Consider the following 23,165-nt stretch of genomic DNA (forward strand, 5'->3'; position numbering starts at 1 on the left):
TTTGGAACGAGGCTTGGCGGGAAATGCCGGACAAGGCAGTTCTTTCCACAACACATGACTGTTTGACGGACAAATCCCCTTTGTGTGATATGTACACGTGATCGAGGACAATAAATAAGTCCTGCTGTTATCATGTCTGTCGTCACATTTGAACGCGACAGTATCGTTTGGTGGCCTCTCGCTGAAGAATAATAACTGTGTCACGTGCACATCATACTAGAGCCAATGAACACTAGCTCAGCCGGTTAAGCTGCTCACTCGGTAGATTCCAGACTTACAATACAATCTTTCTTCTAATCTTTCATACCATCTACAACAATATCGAAATCGGCAGCCATCGATATTAATACCCGGCACAACATCATGGCGTGGAGACAACAAGGAAGCACTGGATCGAACAATATTCCTTTGGGGAATCGACGACGCTTCCCTGGCGATGGCGGATCTGCTCAAGAGGAGAGCTATAGCCCAGTTCAATCTTCCAATAACTACCCTTCCAACAATCACCATGATTCGGGTATCAAGCGTGGAAGAAGCCCAACTGTAAAGTGTAAGTTTGTTCTGCCCAATACCGCAATCAATCAGTCTTAACATTTTGTAGCCGAAGAGCCTGCAGGCGATGGATCTCGACGTCGCAAGAAGAGAAATCGTTGGGGTGATGCTACTGAGAATAAGGCTGCAGGTCTCATGGGACTTCCAACTGCAATCATGGCGAACATGACAAGTGAACAACTTGAAGCTTATACCTTGCATTTCCGTATCGACGAAATTACACAAAAACTGAGAATCGACGATGTTGTTCCAGCGGATGGCGACAGGTAAGGAATCTCTTCTGATGCGTCCTTAACAATAATTAATTATTTCTGCTGCAGATCTCCTTCGCCAGCCCCTCAATACGATAACTTCGGTCGCCGTGTCAACACTCGAGAATACAGATACCGAAAGAGACTCGAAGATGAGCGACACAAATTGATTGATAAGGCTATGAAAGTTATTCCTAACTATCACCCACCACAAGACTATCGCCGTCCTACTAAGACTCAAGAGAAAGTCTATGTGCCAGTCAATGACTACCCAGAAATTAACTTCAGTATGATTGCTAACCCTCTAACCTTTCTAACCTTATTCTCCCTTCCATATCCGTTTTCATTTATCGTGTGACATTGGATGCAACATTTGGAAGACAAATGCATGGCACCGTCATCACTAACTTGTCGTACTCACTACCATTTTGCTCAAAGCTTTTGATCCTATACTAACACTTAGCTTGCGCTTTACTAAAGTTGGTTTACTTATCGGTCCTCGTGGCAATACATTAAAGAAAATGGAGACAGAATCTCAGGCTAAAATTGCTATCCGTGGAAAAGGATCCGTCAAGGAAGGAAAGGGTCGCTCCGATGCAGCCCACACCAGCAACCAGGAGGAGGATCTTCATTGTTTGATCATGGCAGATACAGAAGAGAAGGTCGAAAAGGCAAAGAAGTTAATTCATAACATCATTGAAACTGTAAGTTTCCGATACTCTACTCTGTTGTCCTCTTTCAAATACTGATTTACAACAGGCCGCCTCCATTCCAGAAGGTCAAAATGAGCTAAAGCGTAATCAACTCCGTGAACTTGCTGCTCTCAACGGTACGCTTCGTGATGATGAGAATCAAGCTTGTCAAAACTGTGGTGAAATTGGCCACAGAAAATACGATTGTCCCCAACAACGCAACTTCACTGCCAACATTATCTGTCGCGTTTGTGGTAATGCTGGACATATGGCTAGAGATTGTCCAGATAGACCTCGCGGTGCCAATTGGCGTAATGATGGCCCTGCTGGTCCAAATGCTGTACCAGGCCAAGGCCGTATTGGCTCTGGCGATGCAGTCGATCGTGAATATGAGGTAAGCATAAACTCCATCAAAAATTCTCTCGTGCTAGATATTAACAACTTTGTCTTAGCAACTCATGCAAGAACTTTCTGGCGGTGCCCCGGCTGCTACAGATGCTCCTCGTCGTATCGAATCTGGTCCATCAGGTTATGACCAAGGTCCACCAAAAGATCAAGAAGATGTCAAACCATGGCAACGAGGTCCATCAAATGCTCCCGCTCCATGGCAAAGAGGAAATGAGGGCCGTGATGGACGTGATGGCCGTGATCCTCGTGATTCTCGCGACTCTGCACCTTCTGGTCCTGCTCCATGGGCCAGACGAGGAGGTGATGACAGAGAAAGAGGAGGTTACCAGAATGGATACAATGCTCCACCATCTGCTCCTTGGGCAAAGCAATCGCAAGCACCAGCTGCACCAACTGGTCCTGCTGCTTATCCTGGTCAAAATGGTTATGCCCCTGGATACGGTAGCTACCCTACTCAGCAACCACCAATGGGTGCTCCTCCTGGTCTCAGCAGCATGCCAGGACCCCCAGGCCTTAGCACTGCCAGTATCAATGCTCTCCTTCAACAATATGCCAATGCTCCTCCTCCACCTCCTCCATCGAATTCTGCCCCTCCACCACCTCCACCTGGAAGTGCTCCTCCTCCTCCACCACCAAGCGATCAGCCACCACCACCACCTCCTCCAGGAAACTAACTTCGTCTTCCCATGTAATGCAGAAGACTATTCTCAAATAATTTTCAGCCGGCGTGCAAAAGCAAACAATCACTGCACCAAGTTTGCAGCCTATTCATGAAGGATACTAACCTAGGGATTTTTTTATCCATACATACAAGGCTTTGTGTTGACAAAGACGATGTTTATTTTTGGGTCGATATTTTTCGAGCCCACTTACTCTAATTTTTTCTTTTGATTAGTGCCTTGCTGCTATTGTAACCATAGGAAAATAAATTATTTGTGAATATCTTTGGCTTCTATGGTCACTTTGTGAGATGCGATATAAATTCTTTCAAATCATCTGTTGAGTGACGACCTACTTCGTAATTCCTTAGTATTATGGCGACTTGGATATGGATTATCAAGTTCATACACCTGTGGAGCCTGTTATGGCCGATTCTGCAAAACCACAACTCAACTTCTCAACTATCCCGAAAGGGAGGATATTCTGATTCCATCAGAGTTTGTTTACGATTTCACGTAGCCAAAAGCCGATTTTCACATTTATTTAAATCGACATTTCCTCTTGGATTCTACTTTTCACCTCTCTTTATCCCCCTTCTTTCTAACTTGTGGGCGCGCTAACTCTTAAATAGCACGAGAGTAAATCAATCCACTTCTAGTGGTACCAGAGTAAACTACCGTTTAATCCTACAAGTGAACGGAATTTTTGACTGAAGAAAGCTTTTGACCAGACACAAGCTTCCTCCATTTCACAAGACGGGGACGACTTGATAATGCGAAATGCCATCTCTAAAATTCACCCAAAGCCCAACCGATCGACTTCTTGAAACGCCATACATTCATTCCGTCGAGTGTTTCGGCAAAGGTAATTGGGCCTAGTTTCTTAAGTCTGGAATCAAGGAAATAAAAGATGGTCTGCATAGATTTTGATACAATTCATAGAGTGTGCGAGAAAATGGAAAAGTGTACATTCAATTGTGTTCCTGAGTATAAACCACCTACTATTCTTCACTGGAATGAACCCTACACCATGGCCAATAACGCCACCAAAACTACGAAACTTCAAATAGCAGCCAAATTACAAAAAATCACAAACTGCATCTTACGATCTCTTGCCTCTCTTCCCCCTACCTGACCGCGTGCTGGAAAGTGGTGAAGCCCTTTTCAAGCTCTTCTTCGCTTTGGTTGTGTCCGCCTCTTTTTTAGCCGGCTCCAGATCTACAGTGTCGTCCCATAGCTCATCCGTATCGTCTTCAATACTTATAACTTCATCTTCATCTTTATCTTCAAGATCCACATCTTCTTCATCACTCTCATCTTCCTGTTCAATTTCAGGCTCCACAATATCTTTCTTTTCATCAAATGTGACCCTTGGTCTCGAAGCTGGCTTTTTGCTGATGAAACTCGACTTCCGTGGTTGCGCACTATATCCTGCGATCTGAAAATACGCATCGGAATCAGAATCATTCTCAGCGGCCCCCTTATTTTGGGGGTTAGACTCCGATTCAAAGTCCGAAGTATTTAAACCTTGTGCATCCTCCTCTTCCTCCTCTTCCTCATTGATAGGAGTCAGCGCAGGTGCACTACTTGATCCTTTGGATTTTTTCGCCTTCTTTTCCTTCTCCGCCTTTTCCTTCTTCGCCTTTTCCTTCTCCGCCTTTTCCTTCTCCGCCTTTTCCTTCTTCGCCTTTTCCTTCTTTGTCTGTGGCTTTTTCTTTTCCTTTTCCGCCTTTTCCTTCTCTGCCTTTTCCTTCTCCGCCTTTTCCTTCTCCGCCTTTTCCTTCTCCGCCTTTTCCTTCTCCGCCTTTTCCTTTTCCGCCTTTTCCTTCTTCGTCTGTGGCTTTTTCTTTTTCTTTTTCGCCTTTTCCGCTTCATTGTTACCGCTGCCACTTCCCGCTGGTGCAACTGCCAGTGCTCCAGCTCCAGCTCCTGGCGGTGGCGGTGGCGGTGGAGGTTGATTGTCACCGTGATTATGGTCATCTGGTTTCTTCTCCGCGTCTTTCTTAGCCTGTTCAGCAGCTTTTCTTTTAGCTTCATCCTCGACCTTTTTAGCTGCCGCAGCATCATCTGCTTCTTGTTGTGCTTGTCTCGCTGCAATATTTCTAGCTTTGGTTGCTTTAGCTTGAAGAGCAATTCTTGTCTTGATACGTTTCAATCCAAGTTTAGGGCCCTCGCCAGCCACTAAATAATCACGTTAGTCATGTGTTATTTGAACATTGAGGGTAGGATAAACATACTTATGTCGTGAGCAGTTTGAAGATCAGCCATTTCTTGTTTATTTCCTTCATTTTCTGCAATTGCTGCATCTCTCTGTAGTTGAAGAGTGGCACTAGTTTCTTCGGCTGCTGCAATTCGAGCTTCCAAATCAGAAACTTGAGCCTCGAGCTCTGTAATTCTTTGAGAATTATCTCCTGCAAAGTCGGGAGCTCCTGGTTCGAGTTCAGTTTGACGAGCAGCCAGTTCTTGTGTATGTTTTCGACACTCTCTTAATTTATCTTGAAGATCTTTACGTTGGGCTTGAAGAGCTGTCACAGTCCTCTTCGAAACATTGAGTTGTATTTCCATATCAAGATTCTGATTTTTGAGCTTCTTGAGATCTTCCGCTTGTCTTCGGAGCCTTTCGATGTGTTGCTTGTTAATTTCTTCGTTGGAATCATGTGATGCAACACTTTCAATATCTATATCTACATCACCCGCAGCATCATCCAATTCTTTTTGATGTGCTACTGCCGCTTTCTTTCGATCTTCTTCCGCTTTTTGTTCTCTTTCGGCCTTTGCAATTTTCAACTCTTCTTCGATTGCAGTATTCTCAAGTTCAAGCTCAGCGATTCTTTCTCTAGCAGCAGCTCCTCCATCATCATGTTGATGAAGACCTGCATACTCCGTCAATTGTCGAAGTTGATGCTGTCCTCTTCGCATACAAGCATCAAGTTCCGCTTCTAGATTCGTAATGGTTATTTGATCATCATCATGATTTTTTCGACAATCGGCCAAAGTTCTTCTCAATGCTCTTAGACCTTGCGGTGAGATACCATTAGCATTTAATCTAGCTTCATCAAGTCTTGCTTGGATGTCTTTGATTTGTTGTTCATGCCTTATGCTAGCATCCGAGATTTGGTCATCCAAAAGAGCGATTCGTAAATCTCTATTCTCAAGGTCATCGAGGGCCTTGGAAAGGGGGCCATTAGCAGCATCCGCAGCTGGTTCTCTTTCTTTCAGTTCCTTGTTCTCCTTCGTTAGAGCGTCGATTTGCTCTTGCATGGTTGTCCTGAGTCCAATATTTACACTGTTTATGGCAGTGATTTGTTTTCGTAACTCGTTGATTGTTATTCGTAAATCTGCGATTATTGTATCACTTTCTTTCTTAGCCTCAGCTCGTTGAACCTCAGCTTTTGCTATGATATCGTCACTTTCAACCTTTAGCTCGGCCACTCGAGCCTCAGATTTTGCCAAAGTCACATCGAGTTTTGTGAAAGCCGCATCAGATTTTTTCAAAGCCACATTAGCTCTTGCCAAAGCCGCATCAGCACTTGCCAAAGCCGCATCAGTCCTCTTCTTTTCCTCATTTCGTTCATTTATAACTGATTGTAAGTTATCATTAAGTTCTTTCTCAGCCGCAATTCGTCGAGCCTCGCATTTTGCCAAGGCTTCCTCACTTTCTTTTTTTGCCGCATCTCGATTAGCGTTGGTCTGTAATAGGGTTTGGTGTCGTTCATTGATTGCATCGGCCAATTGCTTCTTGAATTTTGCAAGTTCGGGATTCGCAGTCTTGGATTCTGTCTGTAATTGAGCCGCAAGGTTTTCAATCTGGGTTTTGGCAGTCTGAGACTCTGTTTCCAATTGCTTCTTGAGACGAGCTATCTCTGCTCTTTGAGCCGTAATGTCTGCCTTATCTTTTGGATCTTTTGGATCATCTGGATCGTCTGGATCATCGGGACTGACATAATTCTCCATAGCTTGTCTAGCAAGCTCATTATCGATATAATGCTCAAGTGCGATAATTTTCTCTCTGAGATCTTGTTTTTCCTGACGATTTTTGTTTATGTCGTCATCAAAATTAAGCATAACCGTCAATGACTTGATTTTCGCTTCTCTTGCAGCAATATCTGCGTTGAGATCTTTTATAGTCTCTTTACAAAGGTGAATATTCTTTTCGTGAAGCATATTTTCATCCATGATAGCTCTCAACTGTTGTTCTAGATCTGTCTTTTCTTTCTCCGAAAAGGTACCGGCTCCGGCGGCTTCGACCTTTACAATATTAGCCACTCTCGCTTCGGAAGCTGCCAACTCTTTCATGCAGTTATCTCTCTGGGCCGTCATCGTTTTCAAAGCTGCAGTGTGTCTTAAAGATTCATTTATGAAATCTGCTCGTTCTCTTATCATCTGACGTATCTCTAATCGTAGATCCTCAACAAGTTGAGTCTTTGCGCTTAGGGATTGATTTGCGGCAGTTATCTCAGCCCTGAGTTTCTTGTCCAATTCTTGCTTATTCTTATCGTCTGGATGAAGGATAACGTTTCTCAAACTTTCCTCTAGCTGTTTGTTTCTAGCTTCTGATCCTGCTGCATTTTCGTGATAACTTTCGAAATGTTTGCACAGTTCATCAAAAGCCTGGTCAGACAATAGAACTCCAGGTTTTGGACCATCCGAAGCCGGTTTCAACCCTCTTGCTACTGCATCGATGTATTCGGTTTGCTGACGACATTGATTTGTAAGTTCTTCCAATTTTTCCCGACAAGCTTTCAATTCCTTGTCCAATCGCTCAATTTCTGCTACCTCTCTAGCACAGTCTTGATCGGGTGGACGGGTACCACGAGCCATGAAGAAATCTCTCCTTTCTTTTTCCAACTTTTCCATTCTTTCCGAAACTTCTTTTAGCGCCTCTTGTGTTCTTATATACTCTTTCTGTACTCTTCGATCGTAGCTAGAACTCGCATTACCACTCCCTGCTACGGTTTTTGCGAGTTCCACCATTTCAATAACTTCCTGGACAAGTTTGCTGAATTGTTGAGGTGTACTATGATTACGCCTTAAATTAATGACAGGCTCTTGATTATCTGAATCATATTCAACATCCTCAGCTTCTCTTTGACTCTCTTCCTCTCCCAAAGCTTCACGAAGAACCCTTAAAGTCGTAGTTATGGCCGCATGCCAATCCGCAACAGCTGTTTGGAATATAGCCGGATCCATATCTTGATCGGGATTCTGCTTTTGATTTGTGAAGTAATATTGTGTGGCTCTTCTGAATTCCAAGATATATTGTTCGGAACGATTTCGTAATCCACGCCATACACGACCTTTAGCTCGGTATGACATGGATTGTTGATGTCCTTCCACAATCATATCCCTCATTATGATACATTGCTCGCTAATGAATTGGATACCGGCATCGTCAATTATTCGACCGTGTTCGTTTATGGCGTCGACAATGACCTTCATTACAGCTGCCCATTCATCTCTTTTCATATCCAATGAAACCAGACTTCCTTGAGACAAGCCACCAGCAATGGGAATTTCTTGCTCCTTACGTGCTAGAAGATCTTCTATTTCCAATCTCTTCGCCTGTTCCTCTTGCCAAGCGGAATAATCTGGTTGAATGCTAGCAGCAGCCATTTTGAAGATTTCCCAAATTAATGGCTAGCTGTATGTGTATGAGATTGATTCGATTGAATTGGTTGTTGAATTGGTTGGCAAAGTATACCAGCGATCCCATGAATGTATGGATCCTTCATCGATAGTATAAAATAGTAGAAGCTACTTATCGAAATGATTTTTCCTTTGTGATTTGCATGTTCTCAAAGCTTAATGCAGCCGAATTTTGAGAAGACTGGAGAAATCTTTGTTTTTCTTTGTTGTGATAAGGTCTCTTTGAAGTCGCAACACATTCTTTTTCAAGAAACACAATTGATCTTTTGAAAAAAATTGTTCTGGGAATTGGAAAGAGTATAGATTCTTCAATGGATTGAAAGAAATCCATGCTGGAGGGTTTTCATGTTGATGAAAACGGCGAAGGACGAGAATTCGTTCAACCATAATCGGTATGATCATGGTACTATTGAAGAATGAGGATTGATGGTCATTGAAAGTTTATGATACACTAATTTACTCGAATCAAGCATTTGAGATTAATTGCTTATATGGTATTTCATTTTCTGACAGATAAATAGAGATTGAAATTGAAGTAATCGTCTAAATCTAGAAATTTGCCCAACAACAAATAAGGGTGATTCATTCCATGATTAAACACTTCAATAAACTACCGGAACAAGCAATTCTTGACACCAAACCTAAATAAAGATCTAAACATCAGATACCAGAAAATGATTCCAGAGAGTCAATGTTCTCACGTTTTAAAGCCCCAAAAAAATCCAAAGATCAAAACATGACTATAAACTCTATTCTCCGAGACCGCATGATCGTCCCCTATTTAACCGAATGCAAAATCTTGAAGTTCAAGTCACACGAATTCGAATGTACTGCATAAAGATGCTAGACATGATGTCGCACATTAGTTTTATACCAATCTCTGATATTCTCAGAGCCTACGACGAAACACTCGTGCTCGAGATATCTCTAGTAGATGATATGAAATAAGGAGATCGAGATCGAGTTTTCTCAATCACTACTCTGTTACGAGATGACCGATACCCTAAAAGAATATCTGAAAGAGACCATGAAGAGTCTTGCAAATCTTAATGACGGGACAAAGTACTTGCGTTGTGGGGAATTTATTTCATAGGACTGATATTATAGGTTCTAGAAAAGCTACTTGGCGAATCCGAATATGAGATCTTGAATACAATACGAGGACAAAGAAGAAATAGTCACTTTTCCCGATTAATCTCTAATATACCTACAGATACCAAAATCTCAAGAACTCCTTCTCTCATCCATCTACAACCAACCTCCCACACTCTCCTAAACATTACTTCTCCCCTCCCAAGCCCCTTCCAAAGCCTTCACATACCTCGTCCTATTCTCCTCCCCCATCAAATGACCACAATGCGGCGTCTCCCCAAACCTCACCATTCCAACCCCACCACCCCCTCCAAATCCCCTCCTCCGCGCCTCCTCTACATGATCCTCCACATCGCTCCACCTCACCATCTCATCCCCCCTACTAAAAACATACAACCTCCTCGCCTCCTTTCTAAAAATCCTCTCATCATTAAGATCCCTTCTGATCGCATCTATCAAATCCACACCCCCAAACAATCTCCACAAAATCTTATATATCCCAAACACCACATACAGCAAACCCAAACACACCAAATGCACAGGCGCAAATTTCGGGAATCCAAGCGAAAACGCATTCACAGTAGCTCTGTATCTGAATCTCCCAGGCGAAGAATCTAGAACTAATGAAGCAATAGGAAGTGATCGCCGCAGCTTCCGATGAAATTCGCGCGCGAGAAAAGAGAGTGTATATGCGCCGCCGTTGGAAAAGGAATGAGCGAGGATTTTGGAGTTTTCGGGGAGTTGGTAGAGGATATTGAGAGCGGGGACGAGACGAGCGAGGGAGTTGCGGGAAGAGGAGAAGATGTGCAGGGTGGAGGTGGTGAGGAGGAGGATGGGGACGTGGGGATGTAGGGTGTGGTAGAGGGATGTGTATTTGGAGATGTGTTTTGGGGAGGCGTTGAGCCAGGAGGTGAGGAGGATGAGGTCGGGTGAGTTTGGAGAGGGTTGGCGTTTGGAGTTGAGGGGAACGGAAGATGATGAGGATGATGTGGTAGATTCGGAGGGGTTGTGAATATAGATACAAGGGGATAAACGTATGAAGTCGGATAGGGTTGTCATGATGATAGTAATTCCGATGTAGGTGTGAAATCTGGAATTGGAATCATGAAAAGTGTTGAATTGAAAGGAAATTTAGAAATAATAGATTTCTTCTCATTTTTATATCACCCTCTAGATTTATATTTCTTTACTCAACAATTTTATCGTAGCGCTAGGCTAGGAAGTCTCCCATTCTTGCCATAAGCGTGGAGCGGAGACGGAACGCGGGGGTTGAAATCCTTCCGAATAACCTGTCACTACTAGTACTGGTAGCCAATCGGAATATCATCATAACTGTTAGAAATATAAAGTCCAAAAATACTATCAACAATATTAATGCTGTTGAATTATATTCGCTGGGATACTTGCTTCTTTGCTTATAATCCCTCGCCTACACTCCCTCTCTCATAATCCCAATAATCAACTAATCCAGGTTCAATGTCGTGATTACCATCTATCACCATCTACATCATACCCATACTTCAATTAACCACATCACCACTTAACCCCTTATCCTCTCCATCTCCAATCGCCTTTTGCTGTAATTCAAAACCAATTCCACAAACCTCTTTCCTTCTCCTAGCAAACATTCCATATAGCCCCAGCCAAATCGTTCTATCCCTACAATCCGTCGCTCCAAACCATTCACTCGCACCACAATCCGGCATGTATCTATTCAATTCCTCTTTCGTTGCTTGAATCCAAGGTTTTGGTATTGGCCAATCTGAAAAATGCATATATTTCGCTTCAGCCAGTGCTGCTTCCGCATCCCAAGTATCTTCCAAATTGCCCAAATATTCTTTATGTGATTTGCGACGAAGTTCTCCCGAGAGAAAATTGTAAGGACGAGATGGGATTGCTAATATGTTCGGTAAGAACATGGTGTTCAATATATCCATATCGTTTTCATTCGGTCCCGCATGCTGTACTGCTGATTCGATTCTTTGGAATAGATTGGCGGATGGATGTAATAATAACAAATGAGAGGAGTATGCCCAATTGGTTGGCGGCCCAAAATAGGTATATGGCATAGCGACTGGAGCAGATGGTAATAGGAACAATTCATCCATATTTCGAATATAATTCGCATCCGAGTCGAGATGTAGAACTCGATCATATTGGGTGAGGTTGAATGCGAGAAGTTTGGTATATGAATCTGCCCATGTTGACTGATCCGTATGATTCTGATGCAGAACATCCACCGGTTGTAATTTGACGTAGTAATCGGTTTGTGCTTGTTTTAATAATCTCGCAATTGGAGTGAGAGGTTTGGAAGGAAGACTCGTATCGATTTCTTCCACATTCCAATGTGATGGATATAACATTAGTCGTTGAGCACGACTACCGATTGTTTCGACTTGCGACCAGAGCATAAGAGCAGAACAGAGATATTCAGGAGAAGTGACATATTGAACATATGCGAATTTGAACCAGTCAATCGCAGAATCCTCAACTGAAGTTACCGGACCGGGCATTGGAGGAAAGACATCGCCATCATGATTGTGAAGGAAGACATATCGACCGACTAGAAATATCAGTAAAAAGATAGATGACACCTGAAAAGTAGTTGTAGATATTAAAACTCGTAATCGACGAGTATAAAAGCGAAAGCCTGCCATACAGACATTTGAATATGGATATGAGAGAAGGACGATAACGACAACAACATCTCCATTCTTGAGATTTTTTTCCTTTTTCCCAATTAATACTTACTTACCTACTTACTTATTACTTACTTGAACATTATTGATTGTTACGGGTAAGTTGTCCGATAAACATAAACACCAAGACGCTAAAAAGGTAGGAAGGTAAGGTTATTTCTTGGCCTTGGAGGTTAGAGAGTGTATGTAGTAGATATATAGTATGTATATCTCACTGCTTGGATTCAATTATTAATTCAGGATTTATACAGCTTGTTAATTATTATTAGCCAAAATGATTGATGGAATCTCAACTCGAGAGAATGAAGAAATCTAATTGATTAATCGATTAGTTAGCTGATTGATAAAATTGATCAATACTTCCATTGCCCTTTCCGAGTCTTGAAATATTAATATGGGGGCAAGCCCCCAAACCTCCAATTCCTCGCTGCGCTCGACTTTAGAGGGCGAGTGAGGATTGAATAAATATCGGGATAATTTGTCTGTATGCGCCATCTACGGAGCAACCCAAGTGGGATGGATGCATGTGGCAGAACAAAGGCAACGAGATCCATTGGACCATACATATTGACCCCTTTCATACTCAAGGAATTGCGATTTGTCAGTGAGCCAATCTTTGAACCAGCCTTCGGAAATCGGCAACGGGAGTGGAACAATAAACGTCTCGTTTACGATAATGATTCTGCCACAAGGCTTGCAGATCGTCATGATGCTATTCACAATGTCACTGCCAGCTTCAGAGGTAGCTCCCATATTGGATGGATATCTGAGGACCTCTCCGTGTGAAAATCTCAAGTGAGTTTCTATCATTCCATAGCGTCGAGGCACTGGAAACATATTCCTGCTTACATATATCCGTTACTTATCGCACTCTTATCATGTTGGCTGGATTCCGTGATACCACCAATCTACCCAATATCCAATTCTCAACCTCATTCATTCCAGTCCCAAAAATGCAATATTCATCATCGGATCAAACACTGATATTCGACTCTTGATCTGGAAAGTCTGCCATCAGAGCCTCGAATCTTCATTCTGGACGAGTACTCCACATCTGCATTGTTCGCGGAAATGAAATGGCAAACCTCCATCTTTGACAAGGAGAAGCTCTGCAACGAATTCCTTCATTATACCATGAAGTCTTGGAAGTTTCCTATCTTGACGCAGTTTTTGAACTCTTGGCTGATAATGTAAATCGTTGCATCATTCGTATGTCAACTAAATTGTTATGCACAGTTAGCCACCCAGACTAGAGCTGGATGGAGTATTTTTACTCTTCTGTCTTTCCCGCAAACATCATAAATCCTCACATTTACGGGCTCAAAAGGCCAGTTACTATTACACCCAAAAATTATAGCTGAACGTAGGTACCCAGGAATGTCTACATTGCAGACATCACCATTCACCCACAAAGCAAAAGATCACCTAACGTGAATCTTCTCCAATATTTCCAAACCTAGGCCTGATATCAGAGAAATGAGACACTTAAACGTCGTTCTATTTATCAAAAGTGTATCATTCAATTTCGGCTACATATCCTAATTCCCAATCTCACCCCAGCATACTCGCGAGCCACATGTAGTCATCGGTATAAATGGCAAACTCAAACCGTTACCTGATCCAACAATAATAGATCCTTTCACATTGTCCAATACACTCATTCTCAGCTAATGCAAATCGAGATGCCCTTCCTGCTTCGGAATATGCTTTCTTCGACTAAACAATTCGAATCCAGCTAGACTCACCAAACAATGAAGGAAACGTGTACTCATCTACTAATGTCGATTTACCATTCTGCTTTAGGATTTTATAAAAAACCTCGAAATATTCGTTTGTTGTGGGAGCCCGTTTTTTGAGTCTTCATCATCTTCGTTCCTATCACTCTGCACTCTGCACCCCTCACACATCACACATCAACCCTCTCAATACCACCCAGCCCGCTCAATTCCTCCCGAATTCGCGATTCTACGCCCCAGCTCATCATACCTAGCCAAACATCTAAACACCCAGACACCCATAAGCTCATATCATCTTATCTTCACTTCATCTCCATCTACCCATCGACCCAACAAATCCTGAAATCCAAAAAACTCGCCCCTCATCTATCCCCCCCTTCTTTCCATTCCCCTTCCCTTTTCATCCACAATAACAATTCCCCTCATGATTCATCCAATTATCTACTCCGCAACACCACCACCACCACCTATCCCGAAACTATCAAAATGCAATTCAAAACAAGTACAAGATATTCTCATCTCATCTTATCTCATTTCTTTTTCGATTCCATAATTCAAATCCCTCTATTTACATAAATAGGCATCTAGGTCAGTACTCCAAATTCACAAACCTCCCTCCCTCTCAAAACCATCCAACTTCCCTCTCATCCCTCTCATTCCTCTCATCCCTCTCACCCTCATCTCAAAAACTAAAACCACACAATATTTTTTTCTTCTGCTTATTCTTCTTCTTCTTCAAAAAAAAAACACAAAATCCATCCATCCATTTCCATACAACTCAACTCATAACTTTCGAATAAGAATAACCAGATCTTACTTTTCAATCCCCCTTTCTCTTTCTCAATTCCCTCAACACTGTCGTTATAATGATTATGATTATTCACCCATCCATCAGCTAACAAAGTAGAACAAATCAAAATAAAATCAACCCCCCCCCCCAAACACACACATATATATATACAAATTCCACAACTATTTCCTCACCTCACCTTACCCCCTCCCCCCCAAATTCAATCCACTCCCATCCCTTCTTGCCCCTTCCTCTCTCTCCTCCCTCCTTCCCTCCAAAAAAAAAAAAAAATAATAATTCAAAAAATTCACCTCCCTCGCGTGGGGTCGAACCACGAACCTCTCGATCTCCTAACCATGCAACGAAATCATCCGTCAAACACTAACAGTCGAACGCGCTAGCCAATTGCGCCACGAGGGATCTGCTATGATCAATTCTCTCAATATTGTACTGATTGATGGTGCGGGGCGGAATATGTGAGTCTATATCACATTATATTATATTACACTACATTATACTATGTGATGAAGATAGTCAAGCAAAGGAAAAGGTGAAAAGGAGTGTAAAGAGGGGAAGTAGTGGGTATGGGTGGATGGGAGGATGGGTGAAAACGAGAGATTGGTGTGATGTGGTGGGGCGGGACGGGAATCAATGGGACGGAGTGGGGTGGGATGGTGGGGTGGGACGGGTGTCACGGGTTTGAAAGAAAGGAAGAAAGAAAGAAAGAATTTTTATATATTTAATATATATTTTTCCCCTCAAGAGAGAAGGACAGCAATAAATCCGGAAAGTAAACCCGGAAAATAACCCCGGAAAGTAAATCCAGAAACTCAGAGAATGAGAGTAAAATTAAAAAGCAGAACTACTTATTAATAAATATTAACAATGATATATTTCCCATTTCCTATTTCCAATTCCTCTTACCAAGCAAATAATTCGCTATTAAATTACAATACAATAATCTCATAACTAGGTACAATATACAAATATACAATAAAAGATACGAAATACACCCAAGGAAAGAAAAAAGTATTATGCCATGTTCTCTTTCCTCAATCGAATTCTTCGTTCTTTCTTCATTCTTCATTCATTCTCATAATTTCATTCTTTTCTCTCTGTTCTTTGTTCTCCTTTCTTCCCTTCTCTATCCCCAACCATCTAATCATACAAAAGCCGCTCTTGTTCCCATCACAAACCCCTCTTGTGCAACCAACCATCAACCAACAGAAAACAAAAGAGATATCAAAATTTCCAAAACAAAGGAAATAAACGCCCCTTCTCATATACTATAATACTAATATACTTAATAAGCCTGTCCCGTTTCAGAAAAAAAAAAGGCTCTCTCAATCTCCATTCCTTCATCCCACCTCAATACCGACATACCAAACCCAAGTCCAACCCAACCCAACCACTCCACTACCACCCACCCCACTATCTCTCAACTACTTCATAGTTTTCAAAAATCCCTCTAAATCAAAACTTTCCTCATATTCCTTTCCATCCCACAATTCTCCCAAATCATCCAACCAACCTTTCTTTCCTTTCTCCCTTACTTCTCCAGTTGCATCAACCATATCTTCTTCTCGTTCTGCTTGAACACTACTATCTGCTGCTAATGGAACTTCTGATGTATCGCCTAGATTAAAGAGGTCAAGGATTTGATCTGTTTCCATGGTTCCCAATCCCGCATTTTGTTGATTGACTACTGTGGATGCTACATCGATTTTGAATCTTTGAAGACTGTTTGGTATGAATTAGTATTTGATTTGTAAGAGAACAATGACGTTAGAGAATCACGGAAGAAGAATGTGTGAATGGAGATTATAACGTACCTCAAAATCTTTTCCTCCAAAGTTCCCCTAGTAATCAATCGATAAACATTAACCACCTTCTTTTGACCAATTCTATGAGCTCTATCCATAGCTTGTAAATCTTTTTGAGGATTCCAATCATGTTCCACAAAAATAACTGTATCAGCACCCGTCAAATTAAGTCCTAAACCTCCCACACTAGTTGTAAGAAGTAAGACATCGTATGAAGGATCGGAATTGAATTTGTTGACGATATCTTGACGTTTATTAGCATCAACTGATCCATCCATACGTAAGAATTGTACTGAAGGTAACATCTTCTTAAGAACATCATTTTGAACCATATCTAACATCTCCTTCATTTGACAGAAGACCAAAGCTCGATGAGGTGAGACAAAGGAAGTTTCGGTGGTAATTTCATTCTCGGAAGAAGGTTCGGTACCAATACCACAATCAACAAGTAAATCTCGCAAGGCCGTTAATTTTGGTGCGTGAACAGGATCTCGAAGACTGGTTCCTTGTTTGGCAAGAAGTCGTTGAGTATCTTCATATTGTTTATGACCTTCTTTCATAACAAGTGCAGGTGAATTGCAAAGTTTGCGCATATATTGAAGAGCTTGGAAAATATGTTGCTTTGCTTCTTTATCACCAGATGATGCCTTTTCAGCGAGAGTTTTGCCTTCTTTCTTGGTGAAGTCTTCGAAAAGTTTCTTCTGTAAATCACTAAGATCACAGTAGTAATTTTGTAAGATCTTAGGTGGTAAATCATCCAAAACCTCTTCTTTAAGACGACGTAGAAGAAATGGTAGAACTTGCTTATGTAAAGCTTCAATAGCAAGAGCGCCAGCTTCTTGTTCTTTTGAAGAAGATTTACTATAACGACTAGCGGCAATTGGTTTGGCGAAACGATCCAAGAAAACCTTCTCAGCTCCAAGGAAACCTGGCATGAGAAAATCGAAGAGAGACCAAAGTTCCAGTACATTGTTTTGAATTGGTGTACCGGAAAGGATGAGTCGATGATTGCTAAGTAGACGTTTGACAGCGACGGTAGTTTTAGCTCGAGGATTTTTAATTAAATGACCTTCATCTAAAACACAATAATTCCAATTGAGTGGCGATAAAACATCAATGTCATTGCGACAAATTTCGTATGATGTAATGACGATATCAGTTTGACCAAGTTGTTCTCTAAAACGGGCTCGATCAAGTGGAGGTCCAACATAGGCCGTACATGTTAAGAAAGGAGCATATGCTTTAATTTCTTGTTGCCAATGACCGGAAAGAGTAGGAGGACATATGATGAGAGATGGCATTCTTCTGGATTCCGGGGCACCAGTTTTGGCAAATTCCTCAGCTCTAAGGTGATGATCACTTGCGACAATACATAATGTTTGTAATGTCTTTCCAAGACCCATATCATCACAAAGAATTCCATGAAGATGATATTTGTTCAAAAAGTTGAGCCAATTAACACCTTCTTGTTGGTAAGAACGAAGTTCCGCTTTAATGGCGACTGGAATTTTAAACTCCTCAACTTTGTGAGGATCTAATAGTTGACCGATAAAGGTACGTTCACGATCTCTGCCTTGTAATAATTCTTGTGATAGACCAGGAGGATCTGGAATACCTGCTTCAAGTGGAACAAGTTTGACAAGAGTAGCGAAAGAAGTTGTTGCAAGCACTCGTACATCAGTATCTGAATCACTCATTCGTCCAAGAACAGGGACGATGAGGAAAATGACATAGGGTAATATGCTATCACCCATGACAGCGATAAGATGATAAATTGATTCAATGACACCTTGACGGTAGTTGAGGTCGAGTGGATTGCTGATGGAAGGTAAAACTTTCTCCACAAGTAAAGTCATAGCTTCTACAGTGATAACACTGCAAACCGTCGCAAGACATTTGGCTGCCATGTAACGGAAGACTGATAATTCTGAGTGGAGGGCTGTAACGACGAGAGGAAGCAATTCCATGATAAAAGGATATAGTGATTTATCCAACGTGGGTGTCAAGGCACGAATTACAGACATACCATCAATAGCTTCTTGTCCAAAGGGTTGTGCGGGGTCTATGCAGTCTCGTGGAAGAGTACCACCAAATGCATGTCGTAGTGGTTGTTCCATCAGACCTTTAAGTGTAGGGACCTTATTTAATAATTCGGGTCCAAATATTGTAGAGAGTTGTTCCAAAGCTTCCTTGGCACCTCTTCTGGTTATTCTCGCTTCTTTAGCTTCTCGTGCGAATTTTGCTGCATCTGGATGATCTTTACGATCTTCTTCTTTCCGTAATGATAGAATGGCGGTTGTGAGAGGAGCATTTGGCGCGAATTCTGGTGTCTCCGAGGTTTCCATACACATGAATTTGACCAAATTGGATACAACCTTTTGTGCCGGCCCAGTACGACCACCTTCGGCAAATATTTCGATAAGTCGAGCGATAGAGAAAGCAGACCGTTGTTGTAATTCCAAAGTTTCCTCTTTCTTCACACTATCCATCATAGACTTGATAATGTGAGACGGCTTCTTAGGTGAAACCTTCATGGCGACCAAAGCACTTGCAGCAGCAGCCTTGATGCGGGTGTCTCTCAATTCTTTGATGCTCTTTGCGTTATTGATGACTTCAGTAACGTTTTCGCGTGCTTCGGTAAGGGCTTGAGTCGCAATCATACGTTGACCAGGAGAAAGAATCTTCTTTAATCGATCAAAATCCTCGGAAACACATTTATCAGCAGTCACAATGGAGAAAGCATCTGGTCCAGCTTCAGCTTCGCCTGCAACGACAACCGCAAGTACAGGAAGACGACCTTGAGAAACTTTGCCAACATCGCGAAAGGTATTGAGGAGTTGTGAACATTGAGTTCGAACCAAATGTGTGTAGCTGACCAAGTCTCTATATGTGAGAGGGCGTTCGGTTTCGAGAATCTTTGTAAGAGCCGGTTCAAAACGTAAAGCATGAGTCTTTGAAATACAATTTTTAGCGTATTCGTCAATAACAATTGAAGCTGTTAGTTGAGTGGAGGAGAACGCCGAAGACATTCCTGGGATAATACTAGCATCATATGCATTGAGAGCAGGCGCTGGTACGAGAGACATAATAAGACCCATAGCTTTTGCGGCAGATGCACGAGATCTAATCAAAATATCCATACCCACTAAATCCACATCGCCTTGCATCATTGGGCCATCAACGTCGTGTGATGATGATGTAGGAGTAGGCTCAACAGCCTTGGTAGCTTTCCTACGCTTTTTCGTTGGAGGTTCGGGACCGGAAGGTGTGTTTGGACGAGCGTTAATTGTAGGGCCACTAGGGAGGTAAGAATTACCGGATGGTCTTTGGAAAAGCGTGGCGTTCATGGGTAATGGATGTCGAGATACACCAATAGGATGCAAGGTAAGTTGCATAAGAGGATCGATGTGTGATGAAAATTCTGCGGATAAATGTTCCGGATCCCTTGCAAGGAAATGTACCAATGCTTTCCATACTTGAAGTGATAAATTCAAAGTATCTTGATTTCTCTCAACCAAAATATTTTGATAGATCAATCGAAGAATCCTTCCATCCATCCAATCTCTGGTCCCTTCACCCTCAATGCCGACAAATGTCAACAAAGCTCTAAGAACTGCCGAGCGCACTGATGTGATGGTATGTCGAAGGAATGGATACAATCTTGGTACCAAAAGTCCAAAAGATTGTTCAGCATCTCGAGAAGCATTCTTCTTCATGGCTTCAAGTACTTCGGGGAAACTGCAAAGTTTGGCTAGCAAATCCATGATTTGTCCCGTGCTAGCACTCAAGTCATCACCAAGGTTTGAGAGACATTCCCAAACAATATTGATGAGACCATCAAGAGCTTCAGGTCTCAAGTTGACAAACTCTTTAGCAATTGGAATAAGAGTTGCTGCACTAACAGAACGAACATCATCATCCCAATCACCTAAACCTTTCATCACAGCACGAATGACTCCATCGATCAAATCGTTGTCTTTCAGTAACAAATCATTCCGGACTGCCACCAAGTAACGGAGACCAATCATACCACCATGGCAAATAGCCCATCCTGGCTTATCGAGTTGAATGTCATTTTGCATAACGAGACGATACAAAATGTGATGAACGGAATAAACGACTGGGGGTGGGAGGTGAATGAGTAAAGCACCAAGAGTCTGACCAATTGTTTCTCGAATAGGTGCAACAACTGTATCTGAAACATAGTCCCCAAAACGATCCAAGATAAAAACGCAACACAATCGACAAGCCAAGTCATCAAGCCAACGTTGATTGAGCAAGTTGTTTTCCGCACGAGTCTTTCCTAATTGTCTTCCAGCGCCGGCTCCATGGATACGTATGATATCCCTCAAACCCATTGCAGCACCATGTCGAGTTTCCCATTGAGGATCGAATAAATCCACCACAAGGAATTCACAAAGACGTTCATAAGGCCACTCGGATCCTTCTTGTTCGCCCTCGGTCTCAAGTTCGGATTTGATTGGCATGACTGGACCCTTGAATTCTGAAACGACTTTAGAATCCTCGTCAATTTCAGAGTTTCTCTCCGTCGAAAAGTAATCCGCCATAGGATTTTTGGAATCTTCACCACTAGCATCCGGCATGGAAGTATCTGCATCGTTCGAAGTATTGGTACGCCGCACTGAAAGATCTACTAGCCTACTTTTGCTACCAGCAGTCATGGCTTCTCTTTTTCGCTTTCTTTTCAGTTGATTCAGTTGTCTCGCACTCAGTCCACTTTCTTCCGAGGGTGTGGATGTACCTTTGTTGTTTTCTTGTCGCGATAACCCATTTGAATCCTCACGTGCCAGTGTGGTACTGGATCCATTCTGGTTAGTGCTAGGAACTGCGTATTCAAGTTCCTCTTCGGAATATGGACCAAGAAGACCAAGTCGTCCATCAAGTGTCTTTTTTTGATGAGCGAGACGTTGAGCAGGATCCAAAGAAGCTAGAGCCCAATCGTGACCTCTATCTCCACCACGAACAAGTTCTTTGCCATATTTGAGAATTGATACAATATCGAGAGTGTCAAGACTTAATTGACCTTCGGCAAGTGGTGTTGGCTCTACGGCTTCTTCCTTTTTGATGCCAGATTCTTCAATCTTTGATTCATCTTTCGCTAAGTCATCCTCACCGTTTGGGTCATACTTTTCTGCATTCTCAACAATTCCAGCTAATGCTTTCGAAGCAGCTGTTCGCGTATCCCAAGTCTTGTGACGAAGATATGGAACAACTCTTGTTAATAAATTGAAAAGTTCTTCGGGATGTGATTTCTGCACATCCGCCAATTGCTGAGCGGCAGTATTCCTAATTAATGGAGTGCTTCCTGTTTCCAGTAGCCTAGGTCAAAAGTTAGCAGGAGATAGGAGAACGAGATGAGGCTCCAATGAAACTCGTCCAGAATATTCTCGAAATGAAGATCGTTGATGATCATATCATGTCAAAAGAGATCTTCAATCATACAATTCCCGTAAAAAGCCCACGGCATATTAAAAAGTTTCCAGGGGTTGACATTGTCTCAACCAAAACGGAAAAAAGATGGAGTGACCCAAAAAGAAGCTACTCACGTGACAAGTCGATCCAATCTATTTCAACGTATCATCATGTCAGCAAATCCATAATTAATTCCCGAAGTGCAGCATTCAAATGCAACGCGGCCGCATTGATCACAACTTAATATTGGGGGTGGTGGAGGTGAAACATTACCTTGAAGCCATTTTCAATACGCGTGTGGTTCATTATCCGTGTGAAGAGGTTCAAAGGGAAAACGCCATATGTGCCAAAAGATGAGTGCTTGTGAACGTTCGTTAATCCATTCACCTCCGTTATCGTTGGGATGGTCGTCGTCGTGGCAAAAAACGTAGGAGTGGAGCTGGGGTAGTATTTTCAACGATAGTTGCAACAAGCACTGTCGGAGAAAAGTTTATTAGACGCGTAAATGCAATGAGTTAATAGATAAGTAATCGCACAAGGATCCAAAGAATTTTTTGATAATGTTTGGAGATGTGAGTAGGGCTAATGTTGATAGCGACGACGTGGATTGGATTGCAACCTTTCAGCCTTGATCGCGAGGCGGGATATTTTTGGTCAATTGAAGAATTAAATACGGGGAAAAGCTATTAGTGTATTCTTGTCCCTTTGAATTGAATGGCTGACTGGATCGACTGTGGTTGTCGATATGTATGGTATGGCGTGTGTGGCAAGGTGTGTATGGTATCGTTGGGTACGGTTGGTGTGGTTGATGTGGTCGATGTGGTTGATATGGTTGATATGGTTGACTGATATGTGTATGTACCGATATATGTACTGATATATGTATGCACCGGTGTGGTTTGGGATGGATTGGCGTGGATTGGTATAAAATTCGTTGGCCTCGTTGATTGGCTGAATGTGCCCTTGTGTGGATTTTGGTGGTTTCTTATGGTAGCAACATGGTCGGTCGGGGAGTCGCCGTCCTTTATGGTCCTTAAGTATTCAGAAAATCCCAATAATTTTCTTAATTCGCTTAAAGGCTTAGCGCTGAGCGGATCCCTGTTGCAGTTGCTTCAAGCCTTTCACTAAAATGGAGATCACGAATATGGCTGGGAAAGAGGGAAAAAAAAAATAAGAGCGCAGAGAGAGAGGGAGAGGGAGAGGGAGAGGGAGGAGAGGGCGCGCAGAGAGACAGAGGACAAGGGAAAGGGAACGGCAGAGAAGAGAAGTGCGAATTTGGCGGATTAGGTGATGGGTTAGGTGATGAATGAGTAATCGCAATCATGTGAAGGATGCATACTATGTAGAGAGAAGAGAGCAATACCAGGGAGATGGCAACAACAAT

General features: G+C 42.3%; 4 protein-coding genes across 4 annotated transcripts; 1 reads left to right on the forward strand and 3 right to left on the reverse strand.

Moving 5' to 3' along the window:
• Positions 1-86: 86 nt before the first annotated feature.
• Bcmsl5 lies at positions 87-2,864 on the forward strand. The gene is made up of 6 exons (XM_024695411.1): positions 87-550; positions 602-818; positions 873-1,090; positions 1,284-1,507; positions 1,563-1,889; positions 1,948-2,864. Exons 1-6 carry the CDS (start codon positions 364-366, stop codon positions 2,575-2,577), a joined length of 1,803 nt encoding a protein of 600 aa, XP_024551205.1. The 5' UTR covers positions 87-363; the 3' UTR covers positions 2,578-2,864.
• Positions 2,865-3,047: 183 nt separating this feature from the next.
• BCIN_10g00760 (hypothetical protein) lies at positions 3,048-8,254 on the reverse strand. Its single transcript, XM_024695412.1, has 2 exons — positions 4,800-8,254; positions 3,048-4,743 (listed from the first exon to the last, which is right to left on the reverse strand). The coding sequence occupies exons 1-2, from the start codon at positions 8,173-8,175 to the stop codon at positions 3,665-3,667; spliced, it is 4,455 nt and encodes a 1,484-aa protein (XP_024551206.1). The 5' UTR covers positions 8,176-8,254; the 3' UTR covers positions 3,048-3,664.
• Positions 8,255-10,469: 2,215 nt separating this feature from the next.
• BCIN_10g00770 (hypothetical protein) lies at positions 10,470-12,295 on the reverse strand. Its single transcript, XM_001554209.2, has one exon. The coding sequence runs from the start codon at positions 11,811-11,813 to the stop codon at positions 10,821-10,823; it is 993 nt and encodes a 330-aa protein (XP_001554259.1). The 5' UTR covers positions 11,814-12,295; the 3' UTR covers positions 10,470-10,820.
• A 3,068-nt stretch (positions 12,296-15,363) lies between these two features.
• BCIN_10g00780 (hypothetical protein) lies at positions 15,364-22,824 on the reverse strand. Its single transcript, XM_024695413.1, has 4 exons — positions 22,055-22,824; positions 21,916-21,933; positions 16,358-21,688; positions 15,364-16,265 (listed from the first exon to the last, which is right to left on the reverse strand). The coding sequence occupies exons 1-4, from the start codon at positions 22,063-22,065 to the stop codon at positions 15,968-15,970; spliced, it is 5,658 nt and encodes a 1,885-aa protein (XP_024551207.1). The 5' UTR covers positions 22,066-22,824; the 3' UTR covers positions 15,364-15,967.
• Positions 22,825-23,165: the final 341 nt, after the last annotated feature.

Source organism: Botrytis cinerea, chromosome 10 (assembly GCF_000143535.2).
Source record: "Botrytis cinerea B05.10 chromosome 10, complete sequence".
In the NCBI taxonomy this organism is placed as follows: Eukaryota; Fungi; Ascomycota; class Leotiomycetes; order Helotiales; family Sclerotiniaceae; genus Botrytis; species Botrytis cinerea.